At 37.7% G+C, this 26,354-nt stretch overlaps 1 protein-coding gene and 1 long non-coding RNA gene across 2 annotated transcripts; both read right to left on the bottom strand.

The window, feature by feature from the left end:
- Window positions 1-17,828: 17,828 nt before the first annotated feature.
- LOC127656541 (uncharacterized) lies at window positions 17,829-19,393 on the bottom strand. The gene is made up of 3 exons (XR_007972176.1): window positions 18,905-19,393; window positions 18,459-18,645; window positions 17,829-18,296 (listed from the first exon to the last, which is right to left on the bottom strand). It is a non-coding gene; the product is annotated as an uncharacterized LOC127656541 (long non-coding RNA).
- A 4,556-nt stretch (window positions 19,394-23,949) lies between these two features.
- Window positions 23,950-25,969, bottom strand: LOC127657335 (uncharacterized). Its single transcript, XM_052146075.1, has 2 exons — window positions 24,684-25,969; window positions 23,950-24,516 (listed from the first exon to the last, which is right to left on the bottom strand). Exons 1-2 carry the CDS (start codon window positions 25,867-25,869, stop codon window positions 24,083-24,085), a joined length of 1,620 nt encoding a protein of 539 aa, XP_052002035.1. The 5' UTR covers window positions 25,870-25,969; the 3' UTR covers window positions 23,950-24,082.
- Between the last annotated feature and the right edge of the window lie 385 nt (window positions 25,970-26,354).

The following is a 26,354-nucleotide window of genomic DNA, read 5'->3' as shown; positions in this document are numbered from 1 at the left end:
TATCTTTGTAGCTTTATGATGACTGACCGTAGTTGCAGGAATGGGAGTAGACGAAAGTGGGTTTATAGCTTGACTCCTCTGATCTAGTTGTTTATCTCTCCTTTTTAGAAAATCAACCATGCTCTGACCTAAATCAGCTATCCTATTGTCCATTAGTGATTCGATCAGTGTCTCTTTGGATACGATAGTTAATTCTATCTTCAAGATTTTTTATCATATCTACCACTGTGTTTTGAATTACACAATCACTCACCCTATGTTCGATATCAGTAAGGTGTTCTTCAATGTCAGTTAGACGTTGCTTTGTTTCCATTCCATTTGAATACACCTGCTCCTCCTCAAATACAACCGGTGGTGGAGGTGGAATTGCAGTGAAATCGTATGGATTACCAAGCTCTTAGTCAGAGTCCCTGTTCGGGCGCCATTTTGTAACTCTCTGTTTTTATTATTTAGCTACTAATGAGGGTTTATCACACAGATAAAAAAAAACTGTTTAATGAACTTAAGCCAACATTCCACCGTGGTTCCCTGACCGGGAGTAATAATTATTCAAATGAAAGACTAGAAAAACATTGTCTTTCATTTCACACAACAACAAAAAAAAATAATCTTAAGGTTCTTATCTGAGATGAAGTTCTGTCCCGTGAAGAAAAAAATAAATAATTATGCAACTTGATGAAAACCTTGAGGGCGCTGAAATTTGTTGCTATGAGGAAAACATTGAGTGCGTTGAAATACTCTCTTGTTTAGCATTGTCCATTTCGGCTGGAGACAATAAACAAAAACAAATCCACTCCAGGCCAGCATCCTTTTTAACCCATCCTAACTTACTTTCTTCCCAATTCACCCTAAGGCGTGAGTAAATGATCAGTTCTCACATTGAGCTTAAAACCCCAAGGTTTCTCAATGAGTCACTTTCTTGAGGTAGCACAAAGAAACATAAGCTCCCCTACCCAAACTGACTTACTTCTTCATGTCAGCTTTCCCCTTATATGCCAAACAGGTGAGCATATATAGCGCCCTCTAATGGCATGTAGTGTTTCTACACCATTCCATTCTTACATTACAAAAATAACTGTTACAGATATTTCATTCTGTTACAGCCTAATGGAAAAATATGTAGCCTATTCAATTAAAAAAATATCTAGGAATGTAGGACTTTGTAACTAGAGGTTTAGCCACATTATTACCTGAAGTTCCTTGGGTGTCAAAAATGATTTGGCCGTTTTGAGGTGCAGAGAAACAACCATTGCTCCTGATACTTTGTGAGGAACTTCTGAGGATCTTTCGCTTCTTTTTAGGTCTGTTGCGCTCTCTCTCCCTGTCAGTATCCTCCTCATCTGACGTCATAATTATTTTAACTGCAAGGCACACACACACCTCCCAGTAACTTTCTAGATAACGCAATTTATGCGGCACATGCGCTCGCTTTTTTCATCCTGGCATGATCTGCTCCTCTCATTACGGTGATGGGTTTGGCTCCTATAATAATTATGAATACGGTACTATGGAAAATCAGGTTTAACAATCTGTGACACGGACCATATAACTTAACGTTACATTGCCAGCTTAAATGCCTGGTGAACAAGCAAGCTAGCTTGCAAATTAGGTAACGTAAGACAAACGTTATTAACGTTAAATATTTTCCCAAGTTTGGCAGGTCTGCGTTAAGTTAACTCTTCAACTTTCCACATCCACCCCAGCCCATTTACCTTTACAAAGGAGTTAAAAGCACTGTCCTCACTTGAGGAACCGCTAGGTGGAGGAAGAACGAGAGGGGATAAAACCTATTTTGTGTTGCTATAAAATTGCAATCTCTTGAAATTATCGACATTATGCATTTGTCAATCATCCCTGCTTGATAGTTGGTGGAATGAACCCAGCGCTGTGATTGGTCGAACTCTTCTTCTTCTTCTTTTGCTTTTTGGCAGGCCAGATGCTGCTGCCTCTTGCTGTTAGACTTGAGTACTGCACATGCACAATTGAACAAAAAGGCGTCACCAGCTTTTTGAGTAGTTTAGAGTGACAGATCATACCAGCGTACTTTGCTGTCAAAATGCGTACTTGCTATGCAAAATGCGTACAGGTTGGCAGGTCTGAAAATTGAATCAGGAAAATGGTTGATTCTCTACATTGGTATAAACAATTAATGAAACCTGTAAGATTTGAATGTTGTGTTAGTGAACTGACACAGTATACAGTATACTTACAGCTTAAGACTTCTGCCTCTCCACATCTAAACTGTGGGGTGCGATCCCTTGCTGTAAAGAATAATTGGTGGGAGAGGCCAAAGTTTAGCAGTACCTTTTAGCACATGATATATGGGTAAAATATAGGTATGGGTAAAATTGGAAGAAAACAGTTTTATTGTAAACTCACATTCACAGGTCACTGATGTCTGTTTCACAGGTGTTGATGTCCTCCTTTGGTTGCTACTTGCTCTGTTCATAGCTGTAGAGGATAATATATAGTTACATACTGCAGCTTTAGGTAATTTGTTTTTGGTCCCCTGATAGCATCAAAACAAGCCAAACATTTATTGTCACCCCTGTAATTGGCTAACATATTTTAAGATATTAACACAATCTTTAAGTTAAAAATCATTACATATCTGTGTTTCAAATACTCACAATTCATAGTCTCCACCTCCTCTCTGGACAATTTTGTGGTATATTTCCTCCTCCCAATAGCTACCGCTATAAAACATTTTCTCAAGTCCTCAATCCTCATACGCACATGTCGGTGATGTAGCAAGTGTGGTTATGTGGTGATGTCATTATGAAATTAGGGAAGGCAAATTAATTGTAGGTCTTAATATTAATTTAATAATAATACAAGCCTTATAATAATAATTTAATAGCCTACATTAATGGGAAAACGAGCCAATTATCACCATGATAATATCACCTAATATCTAACTGGTATCAAATTGATATTTTAATTGTCTGCTGTCGCATGCATATCTACTCTGTAACTCGCATGTCCCGTGTTTTCAAATACTCAAAATTCATTCACATTGTTCACTGATCAATATTCATAAAAGTCTAAATTAAATCGGTTCATTATATAAAGTGATTGTGTCTCTACAGAAGACTTAAGAGTTAAACTGCTCTTTTAATATAGATTTATTTTAGAATCTCTGTCTCATGTTTTCCAAAGATGAAAAAAAATCTAATAGGTTAGGAATGACATAATTAGAATTTTTTGGGTGAACTGACCCTTTAATAATTGTTTTTATAATAATAAGAACATACTTGATGCTTAAAATGTGAGTTCTTACATAATGATTAACTTGAATATTTTCATATTAATTATTATTAAAAAAATTACAGATTACATATCTTTGTGTTTCTGGGTGAGAGAGAGAGAGATGAATGAATGAGAGAATGAATGAATGAATGAATGAATGAATGAATTCTGGCAGCCAAGCCTATTGGAAAATGTGCTACTTTCCATACAGAGTTTACAATATTATAAATAACTGTATAATTTATTACTTAACTTTAATATGACAGAATAACCATAGCCTTTGTAAAAAATATTAAGCATATATCTACGTAAATATACGGTTTACAAAGCGGTCTAAACAGCCAGCGCTAGGAATTTACTAATTATATCATACATTAATAATATTTAACGACATTTAATAGGAGTGTGTTGTATGTCTACACCATACGTGATCGGCGTGATGCGATTGCGACAACAGCTAATTATAATCAGTGATGCTGTCTACCAATTAAGAATCTACTATAATTAGCGATTCTCTCTAAACTTGACGAGGAATGAATTTTTTTAATTTACTATTAATTGTCCATGCGCTCGTGCAACCTTTGACACAAGAAATGGATTTGTGTTGCGGATGCGTCCGGCGTAGACATGGTTGCTGAACAAATCCTCGTTTACGTTGCTATTTAAAAACAATAATAAATCAAATTCACAATATTTTTGCTATCTGGGGCTTCCATTTTGTCCTCGGAACTAATGTTTGGTGGGAACTTCTATAGACTTTGCTATAGCGGAGCACTTCTATACTCCAATAGGTTGACGCTGAACCGCATCAAAGCTCATTACTATAATGTTAGCTGCACTTGAACTTTCCTCTGACGCCCACACCGCCCAAGACTCGCCGCTGAGAGACGCTGGCTGTCATAGAAAATGAATGACTTCCGGTCCATTTGAAACTCTCGCCGCCTCTGGTCTGAACGCACGGTAACCAATTGCTAACATGTCCGTTGAGCAATTAAACGTCAATGGCCAATCAGAGCCGCATAGATTAGTCCTTGTCCTATCTATAATGACAACTGATACTAACCATGCGTTCAGACAAGAGGCGGCGAGAGCGTCAAAATTCGCTCTGGCTGCCCAACGACGCTATCGAAAATTCGTGGACGCTCTGCCGTATTTGAAATAGGCGGCAACATTCGTTGAGAATGCTTGGTTTTGTGAACTATATTTAAAGGGGCCACAAAACATCCAGACATGCCGACCAGTATCTTTTTGACGACATATCACAAGTAGCGTATATCCTCATGAAATATTTGAATATTATTATATAATATTATATAAACCATAATATCCACTTCATCAGCTCACCTGGCACACTAACAATTTCAGACACCTTTGCCCACTCGTCGTTTTCCAATAGGTTGCCGCCAAACCATGTCAAAGCTCATTACCATAATGTTAGCTGCATTTGAACTTTCCTCTGACGCCCACACCGCCCAAGTCTCGCCACGCCACTTCTCGCCGCCGAGAGACAGTAGGCTCTCATAGAAAATGAATGACTTCCGGTCAGTTTGATGCTCTCACTGCCTCTGGTCTGAACGCACGGTAATGCTTTATGATCCACCTCTGTTCGTGGTGGCACAGGAACATTAATACTGAAGAAGCATCACCTGACATTCGAAAATAAGCTGTAGAACAAGAGCAAAAAGCACTTTATAATGATTTCGGATTCATTGCATATTGCACCGCTCGCTTTGAACGTAGATGTTGAATACACTGCAAATGAGCAACACGACAACTAAATGCTCCCTTTCTAAGCAAGGCACAGACACTGTGTAAATAATTGATTTATTGTGCTGATTAGACAGCTTTGTTTTGAATGAGAGCATTCGTGAGAGTGTAGAACATTGTGCAGAGCATCCACTGATCTATATATATAACTGGATTGCTCATAGAATTCTAAACTGCCAGCAGTAGGTGAAGCTACCGGAAGTGCTCTGGCGGCCATCTTACTATTCCCTACCGACAGAGGGCATCGCAGCATGTGCGAAACAACACTCACTTAAGGATGTGGCACATGTTGTAATTTATGACTATGTACCTCTAAGCGCACATTAGTCGTTATGACCATGTAGAGTGGGCATAATGGTCATAATCTTTAATAATCAACAGTAAAAATACAACACCAAGTGTATTAATACCCCTTTTTAAAGCAAAAGTATCCACTAGTGACATCTGCAGATTGTGTGGTGTATTTTTATCAAGTTAAGTATACATTAATCAGGTGTAATCAATGTAAACATTGTTGATTTGTACCACAGTTATGTCTGACGGGCAAACATGCAGTTTACTGTGTGTGTGTGTGTGTAAAGGCCTGTGGTCATGATGGAATGTGTGCTCAACATATGTGTGACCATTTGAAGGTATGTGCAGGAACAGGAATAGCCTCATATATGTGCTCTCATGACTGCTGAGAAAATATATGGTGAGGCTTTTTATTTCTCAAAATAAGCTGACCAGGGTTAAAGCACAGGAATAGCCCCACCTTGTTAGAGGACTGTATTTAATGAACCAAAACTCAGAGATGCTTTAGTTGTTGTTGTGGTTGTACTGCAGGCAACTCTAACTTTATTGTGTGATAATAAAGTCTATTCTTCTGAAATCAAAATCCAAAAGATGTTGAGTGATTTTTCACAAAATTGGCAGAAACTACTACAAATGGCGCCCAAACAGAGACAGAAGAGAGCAAAGGAGTGATTGCATCGCTGGCTGGCTGTGAAGGCAACACAAACAGATGGCCACCATTAAAAGATAAGCAACCATTTGATTATTTAAAAGTTTGTGTTGCTTGCCAATTTGCCTGTGGTGGTAAGAACGCTCAAAAAGCTCTTCTAAACCAATAAGGAAAGTAAAATAAGAATAAATAAAGGGTTTTGATTCCAGAAGAAACAATTACATGCAATGATCTGTTTTTATTTACTGTTAAGGGTCTAGATGAAATAGCAGTAAATGAAGGCAGATAAAGTTTAAGAAGTAGTTCTACGGATACCGCTCTTTTAAATAGGAATAAGAGGTCTGCATGGGTAGTTCTACGGATACCGCTCTATTAAATAGTAATAAGAGGTCTACCACTCTATTAAATAGGAATAAGAGGTCTGCATGGGTAGTTCTACGGATACCGCTCTATTAAATAGTAATAAGAGGTCTGCATGGGTAGTTCTACGGATACCGCTCTATTAAATAATAATAAAGGTGCGTACACACTGCCAGCGACATCGCGCGACAGCAACTCCATACCATTCATTTTCAATGCGAGCACAGCGACTTCCAGCGACACGAGCTGTCGCGACCGTTGGCGCTAGATGTGGGCGTGTCCAGCGACGCGACAAAGTTGAGACAAGTTCAACTTTATTCAAATGAAGAGCGACTAATGGAAGCGACAGCCAATAGACCTTTTACGCACTTCCGCATTTTTCAACCGGAAATACGTCAATGAAGTGTATTAGAACTTCCTGTTATCGTAGCGGCAGATACGAAAAATGGCAGTCGAAGAGTTGCAGTGTCTGTTGTGTTCCAGGCTGTTCGTCTTCCACCCAAAAACAGCCCTACCTTTCGTTTCATTCTTTTCCTGTCGATACAAACCTGAAACACAAATGGATACAGGCGATCCGAAGAGAGGAAGGGAACAGTTTTGACATAAAAAGAGGTAGCACCTATGTCTGCAGCCGGCACTTCGCTCCGGAGGATTACGTTGGTGGCTGTGTCGTTCGTCGCCTGAAGAGTGGTGTTGTTCCGAGCCTATTCCCTTGGAACAATTTTACTGCTCCTTTGAGAAGGGAGTCAGTATATGACAGAACCACAGATACGTCAGTCTAGTATCCAGCTATGCTGTGAAGATAGCACCATGGTGACTAAGGCAGTAAGGATGGATCACGACTACGTGACACACCCACTTGCAGGTAAGATTGCTCATAACGTGTTTAGTAAGTTAACACTAGTCAACTATGTGTACCGTTAATGGATAAATGCATTTCTAACTGAATAACTTAACCCTTGTGCATCAATTAAAAAAAGTTACACAGGTACATAGAGGACAAAAATGTCTATCAAAAAACTGTCATAAAAATTGTTTTAATTGGGAGCACAGACTTAAGTTTGGTCTTATTTTAAAGAAGACCCTTGGCAGATTATTGCTTAAAATGAATAAGTAAATCCAAAAAAAGTTTTATAGGTTTAAGTTTATGAACATTATTTTATATAAAATATATATTTTATAAAACCAAGTTGAACTCTAAAACGTATAGAAAATCAAAGCCATAAATCTAAATAAGTTGTGTTCCAAATTTGAGGTTATCTTTGATAGCGGTAATTATTTTGTTTGGGCGCAGTAACAGATTTTCCCCATTGGATGCCAGCAAAACTCCACTGGTGCACACAGTGATTGGATTTGTTATTTGCTGTTGAGTTTCTCTCTCAACATTACAAACACACACATGCACACACACACATATTTTTATTTAACTAACGTTAGCCTACATCTGTAACATAGTCTCATGCTGTCTAGCTGTAGGGGGCTCTGAATGACATTCTTTTTGCAGTGATGTCATTTAAGAGTTGACATGATTACTGTTTTGTGTTGTGTTGAAAGGTAGCATAAATATGTTAAGACTGGTTTTTAATTTCTTTATCTTTACAGGTGCTCTGGATGAGGCTTTGGATTACATCCATGACTTAGAAGCCATGTTGCATAACACTGACCTACCACCCCCTACTCTCTTCAGCCGATACTGTTCATCGGATGACCAAATTCGTTTCTACAACAAATTTCCATCCGAGAGGGTTTTTACTATTTTTTTGGGAGTCGATTGCACCATCTGCCCTTAGACTGTTGTACTGGACCAAAGCAAAGAGGGCAGGTGAGGAAGGCTGCCAAGATCCCAGCCCACCACGCATCATGCCATTAATAGATGAGTTCTTGATGTACTCCATGCAGGTTGCTGTTGGCATGAAGGAGCAGCACATTGCTGACATGTTCAATGTGAGCATTGCCAGGGTCAGCAGGGTTACAATCACCTGGGCCAATTATCTTTTTATGATGCTGAGCTCACTTCCCATCTGGATAAGCAGGGAAAAGGTTAAGTCCACTATGCCCCTTAAATTCCAGAGGTACTGTCCTAACGTCAGAGTGATACTGGACTGCACAGAAATTGCCCTGGAGACAACCTCATCCCTGACCTTACAGTCAGAAACATTTTCTAGCTACAAAAACAGGCTACATTGAAAGGCCTGATTGGAGTTGCTCCCAATGGTTTGGTGACATTCGTCTCACCCCTGTACACTGGGTGTATCTAAGATAAGGAGATCACCAGGATCAGTGGAGTCCTTCTCTTGCTGGAGCCAGGAGACGACATCATGGTGGACAAAGGGTTCCTCATTCAAGATCTCCTTGCTGACGTTGGAGCTAAGCTCATCATTCCACCTTTTAAGCATTCAGCTCAATTCAGCAAAGAGGAAACGGAACAAACCCAAGCCATTGCCTGCCTCAGAATTATAGTGGAGAGAGTGATCGGTAGGGTAAAGTCCTTTCACATCTGGGACTCTCCTGTGCCGCTCACACTGATTGGCAGTGTGAATCAGATCTGGCTTAACTGTTGTGTTTTAGCAAATTATCAAGGACCTTTTTGTTTTGAAGATTGAATGAATTAATGTTTTGTATGTAAATAATGTATAATGTGTAAATAGTATGTAAATAATTTAGTGTTCCCACATATTCTTAAACTTTAAATTAAATATAATTGTTATATTAATATTGTTCTGTTGAAATGTGACTGAATTCACTAAAACATTAGATGAACGATTAAAACAATTTTGGTCAAAATGATGCATCCTTTAATTTTTTGGTATGTATGTGTAACATCAACTGATTAATAACAACTTATTCAATAAATAACACAAACATTTACAATTTAAAAAAAACATTACAGTTCATCAACAGTAAGACAGAAGGCAAAACTGATTGGTAAAGACAAGATTACTGGAATTCAAGGTATGCATTCATGTATGTGCCATAACAATATACATCTAATTTCTCTTTCATTTCCGCTATGAATGAGTCATCACGCCAAATTATTTCCACAGTTAAATTTGATAAGGTATCTGTAACAAAGTCACACCATGTCAGTCCTGTGATTGCCAGTTGGCCCTGAACCTGCCAGTAGTATTTATGTGAACGCTTCAGACTGGCGTGGCCTTCCTGCACCTTGAGGTGAGCAACCTGAAATGGATCATTTTTTGTTCTGCTCTTCACCTCAACCATGCCAAAAGGCGGCGACTCTGAAGGGTCATACACCCGACCGTCTGGACTGGCCCCGAGATGTGGTGCGTCAGGGTGAATGACGAATCCTGCTGGTAGCACATTAACTCGCATCAGTTCAGCATCCAGTGATATCTAGACACAATAACAAATTAAATAGGTTACACTGAAGTCATACTTAAGCTGTTACATCAATGTTCATAATAACATGATACTATAACTTTCAGTAAAGAAATAGTAAGTGAAGAAAGTGCCGCAACCGCAGCAAGAAGAGTGAACACGCCAGAACGGGCAACTTTTTGAACTTTTGCCAACCGGCATTCTGTCTATAGTCAAACCTCCAGTTTGTGAGGCTCCTCACTCTTCCTCATTGACCTGAAGCATCTACCTCTCACTACAACCTGTCCCTGGAGTATATATGATACTATAACTGCATGCAAAAAGAAAATATTACGTGTTATCTCACATAGAAATACACAACTTTACTTCGTAACGTTAACGTTAAGTCACAACACAATGTCAGTAACATTTACCTAGTACAGCTTCACCAAATTACTGATTGTTATGTTATCTCATACCCTCTCACTTAAACATACACACGACATATTCACTGCGATGTGTTATACCTTATATTACAAATTCACAACACCTAATATTTACCATTAAGTTACTTAATTTACAGTTAATGTTAACAGAGTAACCGGTGATATGGTTATAGCAATTTCTTGATTTATTACCTTGGTAATTGTGGATAAACTCTTCGTGGAAGAATTTATATCCCTTGTCCAGTTTGTTCTCTTTAGTGGACAAATGTATCTCCACACTCTTCACCACATCGGCGCTGGTGAACTTCGGAAGACAAGCCAGGCTAGTCGAAAACACTCTAACGGTAGCTGCCATTTCTCCATCAACAAAGCTTACACCGGAACTGGGTTTACGCTTCCTTGACGTATTTCCGGTTTTTGCGTAAATGGTCTATAGGAGAGACGATGGGAGAGCTCACGTGATCCTTCTCTCTCTCTCAGCTCCTGCAGTAACGGAAAGATGGATGAAAGGCTAATTCTTGCTGTTAGAAATTTTCCATTGCTCTATGATATGTCTCTTCCCACGTACAAGGACATTTTTAAGAAAAATACTGCGTGGAAAGGTGTATCTGAGATCACAGGGATTTTATGAACCCAGACAGACCGGCATTTGCATTTTCGCCGCAGATGAACAGCTGCTATGACAAACAGCACGCCTTGTTTCGCATTCATCTTTGATATAAAGCATTTTATGTACTGATTCCATTTATATTTAATCTTTTCCCTCCAAAATGTTTGTTTTTAGTGGCAAGAAAAGAGATTCGCTGTCAACAGCAATGTAATGACATCCGTGAATGTCATTTATAAACGTTACTAGGCAACCAGTAGTGGGAACACCCACTAGCGACTTCACCGCCAGCCACTGGCGACCTGCAGCGACAAAGTCGCTGGCAGTGTGTACACACCTTAAGAGGTCTGCATGGGTAGTTCTACGAATACCGCTCTACTGAATAGTAATAAGAGGTCTGCATGGGTAGGAAAAAAAAAAGAAAAGTACTATAGATACCGCTCTGAATAAATAAATAAAAAATAAATCCTGCAAGTTACTTAGGATAGGAATAATAATAATTGCGTTTTAAAATTGTATTGTATTTTTTGAGAGCTCTGTGTTTATAAAGGCCTTGTGTTTGTAATAAGTGTGACATTTCTGTGGTTGTGAGTGTATTTGAGTCTGTGTTTGAAAATGGAAAAGTATGACCAAGTACAGATATAAGCCCAGTACAGGAATTGGAATGTGTAAAGAGTCCTAAACCATACAAAGAACTCAGAGTGTATGTTATATGAGCCCTATAAATAAGGGGAGCTGTATGAATATAAGCCCTAAAAATTAATAAGGGACAAGATGAGTGGAGTAAAGTTGTCCAATAAAGAAAGTTTGTCGTTTATATGTTGAATGAATGTTGGAAATGAAAGCTGTCTCATAAAACTGTGGAAAGAAATTTCCTTAGGTAACACACAGAAAACTAAAATCTGAGATAGAGTAGGGTGTGTGACCAAGATAGAGAGACTCAGCCTTTGCTACGTAAATAGACAGTTAATTCTTAGCTTGTAAGGTTTTTTTAGACTGGCAGTTGTCTGTAAAAATATGCCAGACCTCTGAACTAGTCTGTAACATAAAAGTAATGGACTTCATACAGAGAATCTATACATTCAAGAGGTATAACTGTGCTTAGAGATAAAGTTTATATTAAAGTGAGGAGAAAGAATATTTAAATTATAAAGAACTGTAAAGTGACTTAATTCCATTTGGGAAATCACATTATCTGGACAAATAATAAAGCTTTGAGTCCAGTGTATTGCATTAAACTGAAGTCAACTAAGTAATTGGAATTTAAACAAAGGTTGTATTTAAGATAAGTGTTGTTATATTACATAAGGTAAAACTCCAGTGGAAATACTAAAATCTAGAAGTCCACTGTGGAAAATCTCAAAGAAATGAGAAAGCGAAATAAATAATAATGTGACTTGAATGAACGGCGTGTATTAAAAAGTAAAGGTGAAAGAAATTGGAAAAATTGATTCAAAATATTGCTGTTGAAGATAAGTGTTGAAGGAAATACATTTAAAAAATGAGAGATTAATTTATTCTCTAAATGTATTGATTTATCAAATTTAATTGTGCTATAATAATTTTTCATTTTATATGCCAAGTAAAAATGAAGAAATAAACAGTGAAGAAATAAAAACTAAGATCTAGATGAAGACTGATCCTAAAAGTAAATTGACAAACATATAGGAAATGTATTCATGTATGGGGTATAATAATTCATATATTTAAAAAGCATGTTATAGAAAAAGATAAGGAAATTATTTTAGAAATAAAGTTTTGATTAATAAATAAATAAATAAAAAGATAAGAGTAAAAGCTAAAAACAGGAAAAGTAAAAATAATAAAGTAAGAGCTATGTCCAGGAAGTTTAAAATTCACTGAGAAATATGAGACAGGCCAGAAAAAACTGAGGGATGGAGAGGAGGGTAAAATGGAAAGGTCCTTTTAAAGATACCTCTATATGTCCACTCAAACAAAGGGGCGCCCCGAATTTAGAAAAGATAGATAGCAGATTCTTTTAAGATTAGACATTTTTCTTTTATTTCTTGTTTTATATATACAGTGTAGGCATTGGTTGATGATGGGTATACTGAAAGCTGTCACTGAGACTAGAATTAAAGAAAATAAATTTAAGAATGATTTAGATCATTTCATGTTCTCTACTTTTCAAATTTGCTTAGAGAAAGTTTTTTCTTGGGTTTATTCTGTGACCAGTCATGCCAGATAAAATTGAAATAAGTCCCAATATGTGGTGTATTTGATTGTAAAAATATTGATAATGTTAAGGAAAAACTGGTAATTGGTACTAGGTGAAACCCATTGAGAAACATTAAGATTAAATTGAATATCATAAATAACTTCATGTTCATGTGTCTATTCTGTGTGAAATTGATGCTAACTATGTTTTACCCTTTCTGTTGTCAGCGTTGTGTAAGTCATTTCAATAACTCATTCTGGAACCAGTCTATCACCATTGCAGATTGCTGGGCCAGATTATTTATTGAAGAAGCATATATTGAAGGAGAAAGTCCAAAGAAAAGAAAAAAAAAAAACTGAGAAATACAGTATGTGGGCTGTTATATGATTGGCCCTCCTAATATCATGAATGCTGGTAATCATTACTGAATTGACATTTCAATTGTGGATTCAAATTTCTCTTGATACGTTGATTTCAGTCATATATGACTAATTGGATGTTTGATTCTCCAACTGCCATCCATGGGTTCAATATCCATGTCTAAATTGTTCTGAGGGTCTAAATTTAAATCCAGCATCTAATTGCTAATTTGTTGATGTGAAGGTTAAATATTAAAACTTAATAGCAAAGTAAGTTACATATTGGATTGTTTACTCCCCTAAATTTTCCAAAGACTACCCTCACTTTAAAGAAAAAGACTGAGTGCTACAAGGAGTTGTCTATTTCTAGTAAGCTATTTCTATTTTGAGTTAAATCCATGAAAATACAATTTTAGAGGTATACAGTTTATGCACAGTGACATCTGTCTCTGCTATTTAACTGAATAATTTATCATAAAATGCTGATAAGTATAAGAGGATAATAACTGAAAAGTCATATGATTAAATTATGATAACATTAGGATATAAAAAATGAGACTTGTATGAAATTCAAAGGATTTAATGTATTTTACTGATCAATTATTGCAAAACACAAGACATTTGTCTGAACTTCCATTGTGCCACTTTACTATTTTATTTTGTTTAAAATCTTTAATTTCTTTTCTGTTAATTTAAAAAGGTGATTTATGTTGGTTTATTTGACATAATGAAAGTTCCTGCTCCTGAGAAAGCACAAGAAAAGGGAGAATGTAATCATAAGAAAGTTTATTGATTTAAAAACAAAAACGTAAATTTCTCAATGGTCTGAATACAAATGCGCATTATTTTCTTTGCGCGAAGGGGGAAGGGATAAGAGAAGTAGAAATTCTAGAAGTTTTCTTGAAGATGGTTTAAAATGGGAAAGGTTGAAAGCAGATAATATAATAAAATATATTTGATTATATTATTTCTTAAATTACATTTATCACTATTCTCACTGTTGTAGATTTACAAATGTGTTATTGTAATTTCCTAAGAAAAAAAAAAGGAATAACTGTAACAACAGTGTGAAGGACCTGTCTCTCTCTCCAAATTCTTTCCCTCTCGCTCTTTAAGTGGGCTAAAAGCATATCTCTAAATTGTTTTATTTTCTTTTGACTTGACTTTCTTTTATATGGAAAATGATGTGATTTGACAAATGTTAGATACAGTGATATGAGGGGAAGGTTCAAACAGCTTTCCTCATCATGATTAAAAATGTTATATATTCAGAGGGCAATTTGAAGTGAAGTGTTCATACTAAAGATAAGAGGTTTGGTTGAATGTACATCTGGAAGAATAAATGTAGGTTCTAAAACTACCTAGAAATTATTAAATTAAAGTGAAGTTTTAAATTAAGCATCTTAGTAGCTTGACAGAGGCGACCCTGTATTTTGATTTGTTCTGATGGTTAGTCTTCACCAAGAGACAAGGTCTTTTGTGACCTTTACTAAATGAGAAAACATAATTTGAATGGAAATTAGTGAACTGTAGATGAGTTCAATTGTAACATTTTACTGTTAATTTGGACAATTTCAATAGATTGTTGAACTTTAAATAATGCTTTGTGAATTTAACCATGTTTTGGACTGTCTCAATGTTTGAGCAGTTGTAGATGGTTCCATTGGCTGTGACGGTTCTCAGGTGATGCTCCCTGAAACAAGGGAAAATATCTGTTTACGGATACCAAATTATTGAAGATTAGATAATAGGACTGAGCGGTATCGAGACCAGAGACAAAAGATGATGACCCAATGATGGGTAAAATTCTCCAGTGTCAAGAGGTGACGACCCAATGACAGGTAAAGACTCTCCAATTGCAAAATGAGAGCTGCCTAAGACAGGGTTCCACCGCCCAAGAAGGGTGAACTGGGTTTAAGGAAGTGGATGGATGCTTTTAGGAAAGAAGCATCAAAAGGGAGGTCTAGAAGAAACCTGCCAGAAGTTGTAAGTTCCACTCAACCCGACTGTGTCTTAATAACCGCTTTATTAAAATATTTTATCACAGCGATGAATAACAAGCATTCTATCACTGTGTTATCAGGGGATCACACCCTGTGTAGAAGATCAATTATAGATTGATTTTGGAGGTAAAGCTTTGAGAACCGTTGCATACAAAGTGCCTAAATTATTAAAGAAGTATTAAGCAAACCTGGGACTGTTTGCATGATAAAGAATTAAGATTCATAATGTATTTTTGTTTATGCTATTATTGAACTTATGTACATTTTAAGAATAATGAAGAAGGGAAAAAAATAAAAAATAAAACATGGCGGTGACTGAAAATGAACATGGCCTGGCTTGTTTATAGCAATTTAAATAGATTGCTTAAAGAAATGGGGTGCACAATTAGCTAAAATGTATATGTTTGGAATAACAACATTGTGGAAGGAATAATATTCTGTTGTGTGTTACCATTGGTAAAATCATTATTTATTCAAGCAACAGTGAACCAGATGACATTGATCGATGTGAATGGCCCAATGCAATGGCAACTACCCTGGATGAAAAGAAAGACCAACTTGGGAGGAAATTGATTCCGTCAATGAATATATAAGAAGATATGAAGAACCACGCCCTGGGTGTAAGTGCTGGCTAACCTCTCCCCAAAGGGTGACCCTCTACGATGCGCAAAGTATCTGGGTTGAAGACATCTACACTACAAGCAAGAACTCTTAAAATTAGAATGACTATTTTGTTTAATACACTCTACATAACTGTGACAACCAAAAACAAAGCTGAACCAGGAGCACACACATGCTTAAATATGTTAATGTGTGACTCGGAAAAAGTCGCAGAGGAGGGATATGTGGTGTATTTTTATCAAGTTAAGTATACATTAACCAGGTGTAATCAATGTAAACATTGTTGATTTGTACCCCAGTTATGTCTGACGGGCAAACATGCAGTTTACTGTGTGTGTGTGTGTATATGTAAAGGCTTGTGGTCATGATGGAATGTGACTATTCGAAGGTATGTGCAGGAACAGGAATAGCCTCATATACTGTATGTGCTTTCATGACTGCTGAGAAAATGTATGGTGAGGCTTTTTACTTCTCAAAATAAGCTGACCAGGGTTAAAGCACAGGAATAGCCCCACCTTGTTAGAGAACTGTATTTGTTTGTTTGTATACTTTATTGTCCTTTTTCAGGAAATTTGTCTTGGACTCAAAGCTGCATTAATACACAACATACATACAACAAATGGACTCAAGGCTGCATAATATATACATATAACAAATTTAATGAACCAAAACTCAGAGATGCTTTAGTTGTTGTTGTGGTTGTACTGCAGGCAACTCTGCTTTATTGTGTGATGATAAAGTCTATTCTTCTGAAATCAAAATCCTAAAGATGTTGAGTGATTTTTCACAAAATTGGCAGAAACTACTACAATTGTTACAGGATGCAATGTTTCTCTGCCTTCATAGTTTAAACCTGTAGATGCTCATTGTTCATAATGTTGACAAATTATACATCTGCATCATTTTTACTAAATTATATAGTAAATGTGAACTAATTTAGCCCCCCCCCCCCCCAAATTAGTTCACATTTACTATATAATCTGCATGCACATGAACAAGTTTTAAAGTTGTTAATAAAAATGACTAGCTTTGTGTTGATATTGTAACTAGACAGTACCTCTTATGCTGCGTTCACACCGGACGCGAATAGCGTGTCAGGCGCGAGTGATTTCAATGTTAAGTCAATGCAAAGACGCGTTACGAGCGTAACAAATTCCTGCGGCGCGAATGAGGCGTAGAACGCGGCGCGGTAGACGCGAATACGCCTCATTCGCGCGTCAAGTTCGCGCGAATTGAACGTCTGGCGCGTTACGTCAGCTTTTTGTCTGAAATGTTGTTTTTTGACAAAACCGACCTCTGTTCAAGTCGCAATAAAAAAAGAACAAATGAAGATAAAATAAAATCCTTTTTTTTTTGCCTAAAAGCAGAGGCTCAGATCTTTATTGTGATATATAGCATCTTCATATATTCATGGAAGAAAATATTCTGCGGGCCATTAAATTTTAGTGAAAATAGTCAAAAACCCTGGCGCTGGCTGGCAACTTTTTTTTAAAAACGCTGGCGGGGAAAGAGTTAAGAATAAATCCAGAAGAATCAAATATAAAAATGTAGTATACACACAACACACACACACACACAAGTTCATATGCAGTATGATGCACAATGTGTGTGTATATAAATTATATACATAATATAATTATAGAGGTGGGCATAGATTAATCTAGATTAAAATGGCTCATTTGAATTTTGCCGGAGGCAAGCAGAATATGTGTGCTACCCACTAAAAGTCCTTGAGAACGGGTTTCTCAAGCCAGGTGGTGCATTAGACCAGGGGCTCGTCTCCTCTTTCCAAAATGCATCACAAACTGCTTGAGAAAGCTGTTCTACTATGATAATTGGTGATGAAAATAAATCATGCTCAATCAGATGTACTTGTTTACTAACTGTTTATTCAGTTAAACATGAATTTTGAACTGTAGGCCTATATAAGAGGTCGTGATGAACTGTTTTACAGTCAGTAGCTTTGTGTCAATCAGTCCAAGCTCTATTTCTCCTTCTTCCACCAGTCACTCAGGCAGTTCACATTTTCTGATGACAAAGGAGATCTCCTCTTCTGCACAATATGGCCTGCTAAAGAAAAAAGTCTCTCGCATGGGACAGTTGTGGCAGGAGTCCCCAAGTATTTACGAGCAATGTGGGCCATCTTACCATAGACAGCAGTGTGCTCCGACCACCACTTCAGTGGGCACTGATCTAGACTGGCACTGGGCTCTACCTTGTACCTCTCCACAGTATTGTTTTCTGGTGTCTCCTCATCTGATTCTGAGTCTGATCCCATCAGTAGCAGGGCTGTTTTCTTCTTGGGTGGCTCAGGGTTCTCCTCCCCGAGTGGCTGCAGAGCAGGTTCTTCTCCCTTCACCAACTCACTTAGCTTTGCCCACACACCTCTCTGCTCTGGGCAAGCACTTGAGTTCCTTAAATCGTGGATCTAGAGCAGTCGCCACCTTTGATGAATAAAAAATTATAATTATTGATTGATGAATATTTCACTTTCCAAATCCAACCTCCATATTTCTTCATGACTCATCTATTCATTGACCGATCTACTGGCTTAACAGTCTATAATGGTCAAACAATGCAGTTATCTTCTGGTCAGTCTGACATACCTTAAGCCATTCCAGGTTTATTTTCTCACTCCGCTGGTTGAGGTCCTTGGTGAAGGCAGCCTTGAATCGCACAATATAGGCAGGATCATCATCTGAGATCTTCATCGCGTGCTGGAGGTGGCACAGGGCAGGTAGAACCACAGAGCAGGATACATATTTATCCCCACCAAGGAGCTCAGTGATTTACCTACACACACAGACAGACAGACAGACAGACAGACACACACACACACACACACAGAGAGACAAACAGACAGACAGACAGACACACACACACACACAGAAACAGAGCAATAAATAATTAATGACTGATTAATTTAACTCAGATTACACGTTTTAAGTTCTTAATCACATTACATTTAAGGCCACGTGTTTCTTAAATACAAAGTGACATTTAAAATAACTTGTATGCCAATTTATGAACCCGCTATCTTTGTAGACCATACCTGCATGGCTCCAGCAGTTTCTCTAGCTTTGCCAACTTCTCATTTTCAGCATTTGTTGGGAGGGCCAGATTGTGCTTCTGCTGAGACAGCGTTGTGTGCAGTGCGTCTTTGTTGCGCATCACGCGCTTGATCATCTCAAGGGTGGAATTCCACCGTGTTGGAACATCTTGCACGAGTTGCTCCTGAACTTGTCCAAGGGAGGCTTGCTGGACATTCAGCTCGTCTGAGTTGGCCGGACTATGTTTGAAACGTAAGACCACTTTACGGCACTTGGCCAGTGCACCATCAAAACCACCTTCCCGAAGTGACATTACAATAGCTCTCTGTACAACATGCGCAACACAGGGCAAATGCTCGAATGGCAGTACCCTCCCTGCTGCCACCATATTAGGAGCGCTGTCTGTTCCAATAGTGCTGATTTTATCAGCTATCCCCCACTGATTAGCGACGTCGAGAATCTGCCTGGCACACGCTTCTGCAAAGTGACGCGTCTCTGTTTTGATCACACCTAACGGACAGACAAAGTAGATCAGAATAAGTTCACTACTAGTAAACAACTAGCAATCATCAAGAAGCAAACATAATGTGGTGGTAATTCGTGATGTCGTGGTAATTAATAGGCTAAGTAATTAAATTAAATGATGTAATTTAAAATTACATAACGTAGCCTACCTAAAGTGAAGGAATGAAGTTCCCAGCTGGCATCGATGATGTGTACGTAACGCCGAGGTAGTTATCATTGTTGACAGATGTCCAATGGTCCCCAGTCAGTGCTACAGACCTCGCCTCTATCATCTTCTCATCTTTTGCGGCTTTCTCTGTGGCGTGCTGGTCATGCATTCTCCTCATGATAGTTCGCCTCGCAGGTAGTTTGTAAGATGGGTCACCTGTGGCCGCCTGGAGAACAAGCTCGAGCCCATCATCTTCAACCACGCTGATGGGCCGGCAGCTGGTGGCAATCCACTGAGCGAGGAGATTAGTTAGCTTGGCTGATAGAGCTGTGCTGACGGACTTGCCTCGGTTGCACTCAAACAAAGTAGTTTGACGACGACTCTTCTCCGGCGCTACATCAGTGCTTGGCCCGGCATCAACCGCATTAGCTAAGGGATGCTTTGCGTTTAGGTGGTACTTGAGACTGGAAGAACTCCTACAGTAAACTAATTCCGCATCGCAGAAGGTGCAAACAACCTTAGTTTTGTCGAGGTTTCCATTGGGAAGCTTCTTAAAAATAAATTTTCCCTGAAGCAAACCCGGCGGCTTCCTGGCTGCATCCATGTTAGCACGTTTGATGTGGTAATTTCACAGTAGGCATACACACACACACAGATTCGAAGACTCGTTCTCGACCCCTACAGTGCAATTCGGCTAGGTATACATCCGCACTAAAATATCAAGTGAAAGTCATCATAGCTTGTAAATATATATGTAAATATAATGAAGTAAAAATAATAATCTAATCGTTAAAAAGCACATTTCCAAATAAGCACATCAATTCCATTATTAAAGACTAGAAAGATTAAATGCGTTCTTACCGGATTAGTGCATCTTGAATTTAATTTTTTTTGTCTGATCTGGCTGCCCTGAGTAGGGCCTTCTCATTCATTATGACTGTAGAACTCCTGGCAGGTGTAGGTGTGCACTTTCACCGGGAGTTCACTTTTTTGATGAGGTCCACAGATGCTCAGTTCCTTGTCTCTGTCCACGCAGCGGTCATCAGTGAAAACACCATCTCCACGAATGCGTTGGTGACAGGAATGCTCAAAGCCAAAGATATCATAGCTATCATGTTTGGGGCACGGAAATGCTTCAGCAGAGCTGTCCGTGAAACTTCGTTGGCATACCCTGCACTCTCCTTTTTAGGGTCACCTGTAACTGGTTTTAACCATGTATATATTTTTTCCAATTATTTATTATAGGAACAAAGACACTTTTTCTTCTCAGGAGTTCTGGATAGACCCATTTTTCTGTTGCAGTTTTTTTTCCAGTGTTTTCCCGCTCTGGCAAGAAAAAAAGAGTCTGCGCTGTGCTTTTCAGTGTTTTCTTATTAACTTTTTTTATAGTGATTTTGTAATTAAAGGACGATGAAAAAAAATTATGCTGAAATAATAATAAAGATACAAAATTATACAGACAAAATTGACTTGCAGGATGCGGGACAAACTTCCAATTTTGGGACTGTCCCGAAAAATGCGGGACAGGTGGTCACCCTACCATATGACCTGTGTCAGTCATGCTTTTATGACGCAACACACCGGAGTCATAAAATAAAATGTTTAGGTCACTGTGTCAAGTTAAATATAGTTTAATACTCAATCTTTAAACACATATTGAGAACCCTTAGTAACGCATATGTGTTGTTTTCTTCACTCTATAAACTGTGTTACTCACACAGCAGAAATTTCACTTACTGCCCTCCGGAGTATACAGGTGGTACTACAAGTGTAACCCGCCGTGACGCGAGTGCAATCCTCTCTCGCACCCTACGACCAATGGAAATGAGCACAAGGAGGATGCACTAATTTCATATATGGACCAGACATCAGAAGACTAAATTCGCTCAAGAGACAGGCTCAACAACAAGGGGGGAAGGAAACGACAACAACACTGGCTGTAGTAAAAAAAAGGTAAGATGTATTAAAAAAACAAGTCAGTTAAAACATCACAATACACAAAACAAAAAAATTACTTCTCCCAATTTAGACTCTGAAATGTATTCTTACCCACGAGGTTCCCTATTTTAATTACTATTGGCTATTTTTACATTTCTTTTCACCTATTTATTAATAAATACTAATACATTTATCTTTTATTTTCTAATTTAGATAATTTAGAAATTATCTTGGTCCTAATTAGTTTATTTCTTCCCTTTTTGATAATTATTCACTATAATTGTTCAATGATTGACCCTTTGAAATAACACTTTTCAAATATTCTTTGTCCTCTTTTCAAAACAAAGGAGAAAAATAAACAACAACAAAAACAAAATACAATAAAATTTCTGAAAATGATGAATCACATTAAATCAAATTGGCATTCAATACCAGTCTCAATATAAATTGAGATTAGATCAGTTCAGTGTTAGTGTAATGACACTGCTTTCCCCGGAATTCCTTTTCACCTACTTAAGTTCTTGAACAAAACAGTTCATGCGAAAATGCACAATCCTACCACTCCGATGATTTTCAAATCCTGACCCAAGGTTCAGTCCTTATATGGTTATGGCTCGCCAGTTCCTGCACCGCATTGACACCTTTTAGCCTGAGGCAGGAACAATTTGAGTTCAGAATCCTCTTTAGAAATCATCAAATACTGCGTAAAATGTGATCAGCATCCAACTCCGGTGAAGATAGATTGGAAAAGAGACAGGAAAGAAAGGGGAAAAAAACAAACAAACAAAAAAAAAAAAACACAACCTTGCAAAAGACAAGGCCAAAAACACAATTAGATACTTAATGCATTATATACATTACAACAATCAACTTGCTAATATAGTAACATCACACATATTTTTTTCATCTAACATTACCATGCCAAGATCCCGTTCATATAAAATGACATATATATGTATGTGTATATATATATATATATACATACACATACATATATTGGGCCTCATCACCGGCAGCACGTGCACTGCATGTTTAGCATGAATAGCTCATAACTCAAATACACGTGCAAATACTTGTAATAACACTTATAAAACTCTTCAAAGTAACTTTCAACTTTTAAATATGACTTCTTTCCTTTCATTATGAAACATTCACATAATATCTTCTCTTTCTTTGAACCCAAAATTGACTTTTATACACCTTTTACATATAACTGCATATAGCAACAATTAACAAGTATTTAACCACGATGTCAATAGATGATAGTTTTAGTTTCACTTACCAAGAGAACTTGATTTAATTGAAAGAACGTTTCTTGAAGAGCAAAAATTCCGGTTTTAAGAAGTTTTTTTTTCTGTTGTTGAATCCGAGTGAGCACTCACTCATTGCTGCTGCTCAATGACGTTACATCCACACTTCTATTTTCAAATCTCTATTATTTCTGAAATCCAACTTTTAGTTATTATGTCATTTCTAATCTTTTTTTCTGTTTTAGGGCTTTTTAGGCGGCTCAACAGAAGCAGCTTCATCAACCGTGCTCTCACCTGAGGAACTTCCTCAAAATCTCCCGCTGTCTGCAACGATGCAGCAGATACAGGGCGGAGCTAAATTATCATTCATCTAAATTAAATTTATTTCTTAACTTATTACATTTTCTTAAACTCTCTTCAGAACAACATTCTCAAACTCAACAGATATTAATAAAATAAAATTCAATTTACATATTTATGCATACTATAACACTTTCTTTTTATAACTTCCTTTTTTAGCTTCGACTTGGACGACTAGTAACCTGGGTTACACAAGCCTGCGATTTAAATGCGTAAATTTATTTAACACGTTATTTTTTGTATAATTAATCGCGCTATTAACTAGAGTTGGGTCCGAGTCCACCTTTGTCGAGTACGAGTCAAGACCAAGTCCTTAAACATCAAGTCCGAGTCCGAGTCAGAGTCCAAAAGTGTCCGAGTTGGACTCAAGTCCGAGTTCTTAAAGGCCGAGTCCGAGTCGAGTCCGCCCGAGTCCAGAAAGAAATTAAATTGAAAAAAGATTAGAAATTGTTATTGTCAATTTTTACATTCTATTAATATTTTAACCTTTCAACCCATTAAACCAATGGCAATATAAAATGAAATAATAAATACCACTATTACATCTTGTTATTGCCATTAAACATTTTTATTTTATGTCAACAGAGCTAGTTTCCTATCAAAAATGTTTTCAAAGAAAAGAAGAGATATACAGTAGAGGTAGCCTATATGTAGAACTTTTATTATATTACAAGTGCATGAAAATACAAATGAACCTGTTTTATTATTGTATCACACTATATTGTCCTCCAGTTAAAGCTGACATTTCAATCATTTAATGCCTCTCCCCACATTTAAATAGGCTGAGGCAATACTCAGAGTAGAATTTAAATATATCAGCTTGTAATAACAAATAAAAAAGCTTTATTACTGTGCTTAATCAACAACAAACTCCTTTCTGAACACCGCTCTCTGGTCTTGTAAAATGAGTTGTAATGAACAATGAACATGCAATGTACTATAGTGCACACAGTCAAGCACTAAACCAGGGCCATATTGCTTTTCAGAAATACAAGCGCTGTGACCATTTTATGTGTTAAGCGTGCACGATGTGGTCTCACGATGAGGCCACCTTTGCTAAAGACACGCTCTACTGGTGCAGAGGATGCTGGTATAGACAGCACTTTTACAACCAGAGAGTAGAGCTGTGGGAATCTCTCCCTGTTTGTCAACCAAAATTCAAGTGCTGTATTTGTGTCTGTGTCTTGAATGGCATCAAAGTACTTGTGTATCTGAGCTGAAATGCTGCATGTATCCTTAGCTGAGTGGCTCAGGTGCTTGTGGGCTCGATAGCGAGCTAGAAGTCGTGGGCATTTGCCAGGAGGAGAATCTGTGGTTTCATCAGCATCAACTCCAGAATGCAGCATGTCTCCATCTGCTGTGGCCTCGCCCTCAACTTCTGCAGTCAAAGTTTCTGAAAAATATGAAACATGCACAAATAACACACGTTAAAATGCATTATTTGGATTTAGGGACCTAAGGACCATTATTGTATGCCTACTGCATATTTCTATGCTCTGCACAGTCTGCAGTATACAGAGTATATATTTTTAGGTTATTAAAGCAAATAAACTGCATTACCTATAAGTGTTCTTTTCAGATCCTCTCTGAATTTCTTCACTGAATCTGGACTCTCACTGTTGGTTACATCTAGATCAACCCAGTTAAGACCAAACTGAGGATCAAGCATTGTAGCCAAGAAATATACATTATTGTTGAACTGGTCCTCTTTCCCATTTTGCTCAACCATTTTGGTTCTCACAAAGATCCCAGAGAATCTCTTTAAAAGTGATTGCCGAAGGGCTGTGGCTAGTGGCCGGCAATGACTTCTTGACTCTGATATTTGGAGCAGATGAGTGTTTAAATCAAGTACAGTGGGGACCACCATACTAATAGTGACCATTTTCTCACCCTCTGTAAGGTCTGTTGCTTCTGCAAAAGGATAGAGAACAGAACCTAAATCCTTCAGTTGATTCCATTCACGAATTGAAAAAAGAACATGTTGGAAGTCTGAACTGCAAATTTGAGTGAGATCCCTATGGTCAAGTGCTGTAAGGGCCTGTAGCTGCTTGAATGTACTGTTCCAGCGTGTGGATGTAGCTGCAGGAATTGATCTATCTGTCCCAAATGTAGCCTCAAATCGCTCTTTAAACGTAGTACTTGTATGAAGTAATGAGGTTAATTTTGACATTTTGGCAAGTGCTGAAGAAAAGGCCTTGGCTTCTTTCATTCCATCATGCACAATTAATTGCAGAGAATGTGCAAAACATGACAGCCTTTGTCTTGTTCTCACCATGACAGTCTCGTCTTCCCAGGTCACATCCTCCCAAAGACTCTCATCATCTAAGTTTTCCTCTTCTGCATCACTGTCATCACTGTGCTGCTCTTCTTGTGGTAGCTTGACTTTGAATGCACACTTCATATTGGCTGCATTATCAGTTATAATGTACCTGACTTTACTTTCAATGTTATATTCATCAATGATCTCGTCAAATGCCATGGCTATGTTGTCTCCACTGTGTCTGCCACAAAACCTCCTACAGTCTAAAAGAAAGGACTCCAGCTGATTTCCATCTTGGTTTAATCCATGGGCTGTAACACCGAAGAAGGACCGCATGGTTCGATCAGACCATATGTCAGCAGTTATGGACACAGATGATTGGGTCTGGAGCTTCCTTTTAATTGAATCCTTCACCTGGTCAACCAACAAAGGAATGTGTTTTTCAGTGATTGTTTTTCTTGCAATGGGAGTGTATCTGTTGTCCATTACTTTCAAGAAATGCCTGAAATGCTGATTTTCAACAATTGACAGAGGTAAAGTGCAGCCAATGAGCAGATCCTTAATGATGGCATTATGAATTTCTTGTTGTCTTGGAGAACTTGCATCATAAAGTTGCACTGCTTGTTTGGTCAATTCTGGTCTTGCAAATCCTGCTATGCTGGGCTGTGCTGCATCTGCTGGTTGCTGCTGTCTTTGGTACTCTCTTATTCTGGGACAAAAAAAGAGAAAATTTGAGCAATTCTTGGTAATTCAAAAACAGTTTTGATTCAAATTTCAACCACAAAATTCAAAGTTTTGTTTAAGCTACTTAACTAGTTATTGCAATTCAGATCACATTAAGTAATTGAATGAAAATAACATTGCATTAAGAGCAAATTATTTTACATTTAAAAGGACTATATTTACAGTCCCTGCATTTCTGTGGTGATATGTTAATTTCCTTATTCTTTACTAAAATGTACAAAAAAACA

This window comes from Xyrauchen texanus, chromosome 16 (assembly GCF_025860055.1).
Source record: "Xyrauchen texanus isolate HMW12.3.18 chromosome 16, RBS_HiC_50CHRs, whole genome shotgun sequence".
NCBI lineage: Eukaryota > Metazoa > Chordata > Actinopteri > Cypriniformes > Catostomidae > Xyrauchen > Xyrauchen texanus.
The sequence above is the reverse complement of the archived record's forward strand: the minus strand, read 5'-3'. Positions and strand labels throughout refer to the sequence as shown.

Excerpts from the sequence above, each read along its gene's own strand:
- LOC127657335 (XM_052146075.1), bottom strand. The coding sequence starts at position 25,869 with ATGGACAACAGATACACTCCCATTGCAAGAAAAACAATCACTGAAAAA. Across the intron at positions 24,517-24,683 it reads TCTGAAAAGAACACTTATAG|AAACTTTGACTGCAGAAGTT; the intron begins GTAATGCAGTTT and ends CATATTTTTCAG.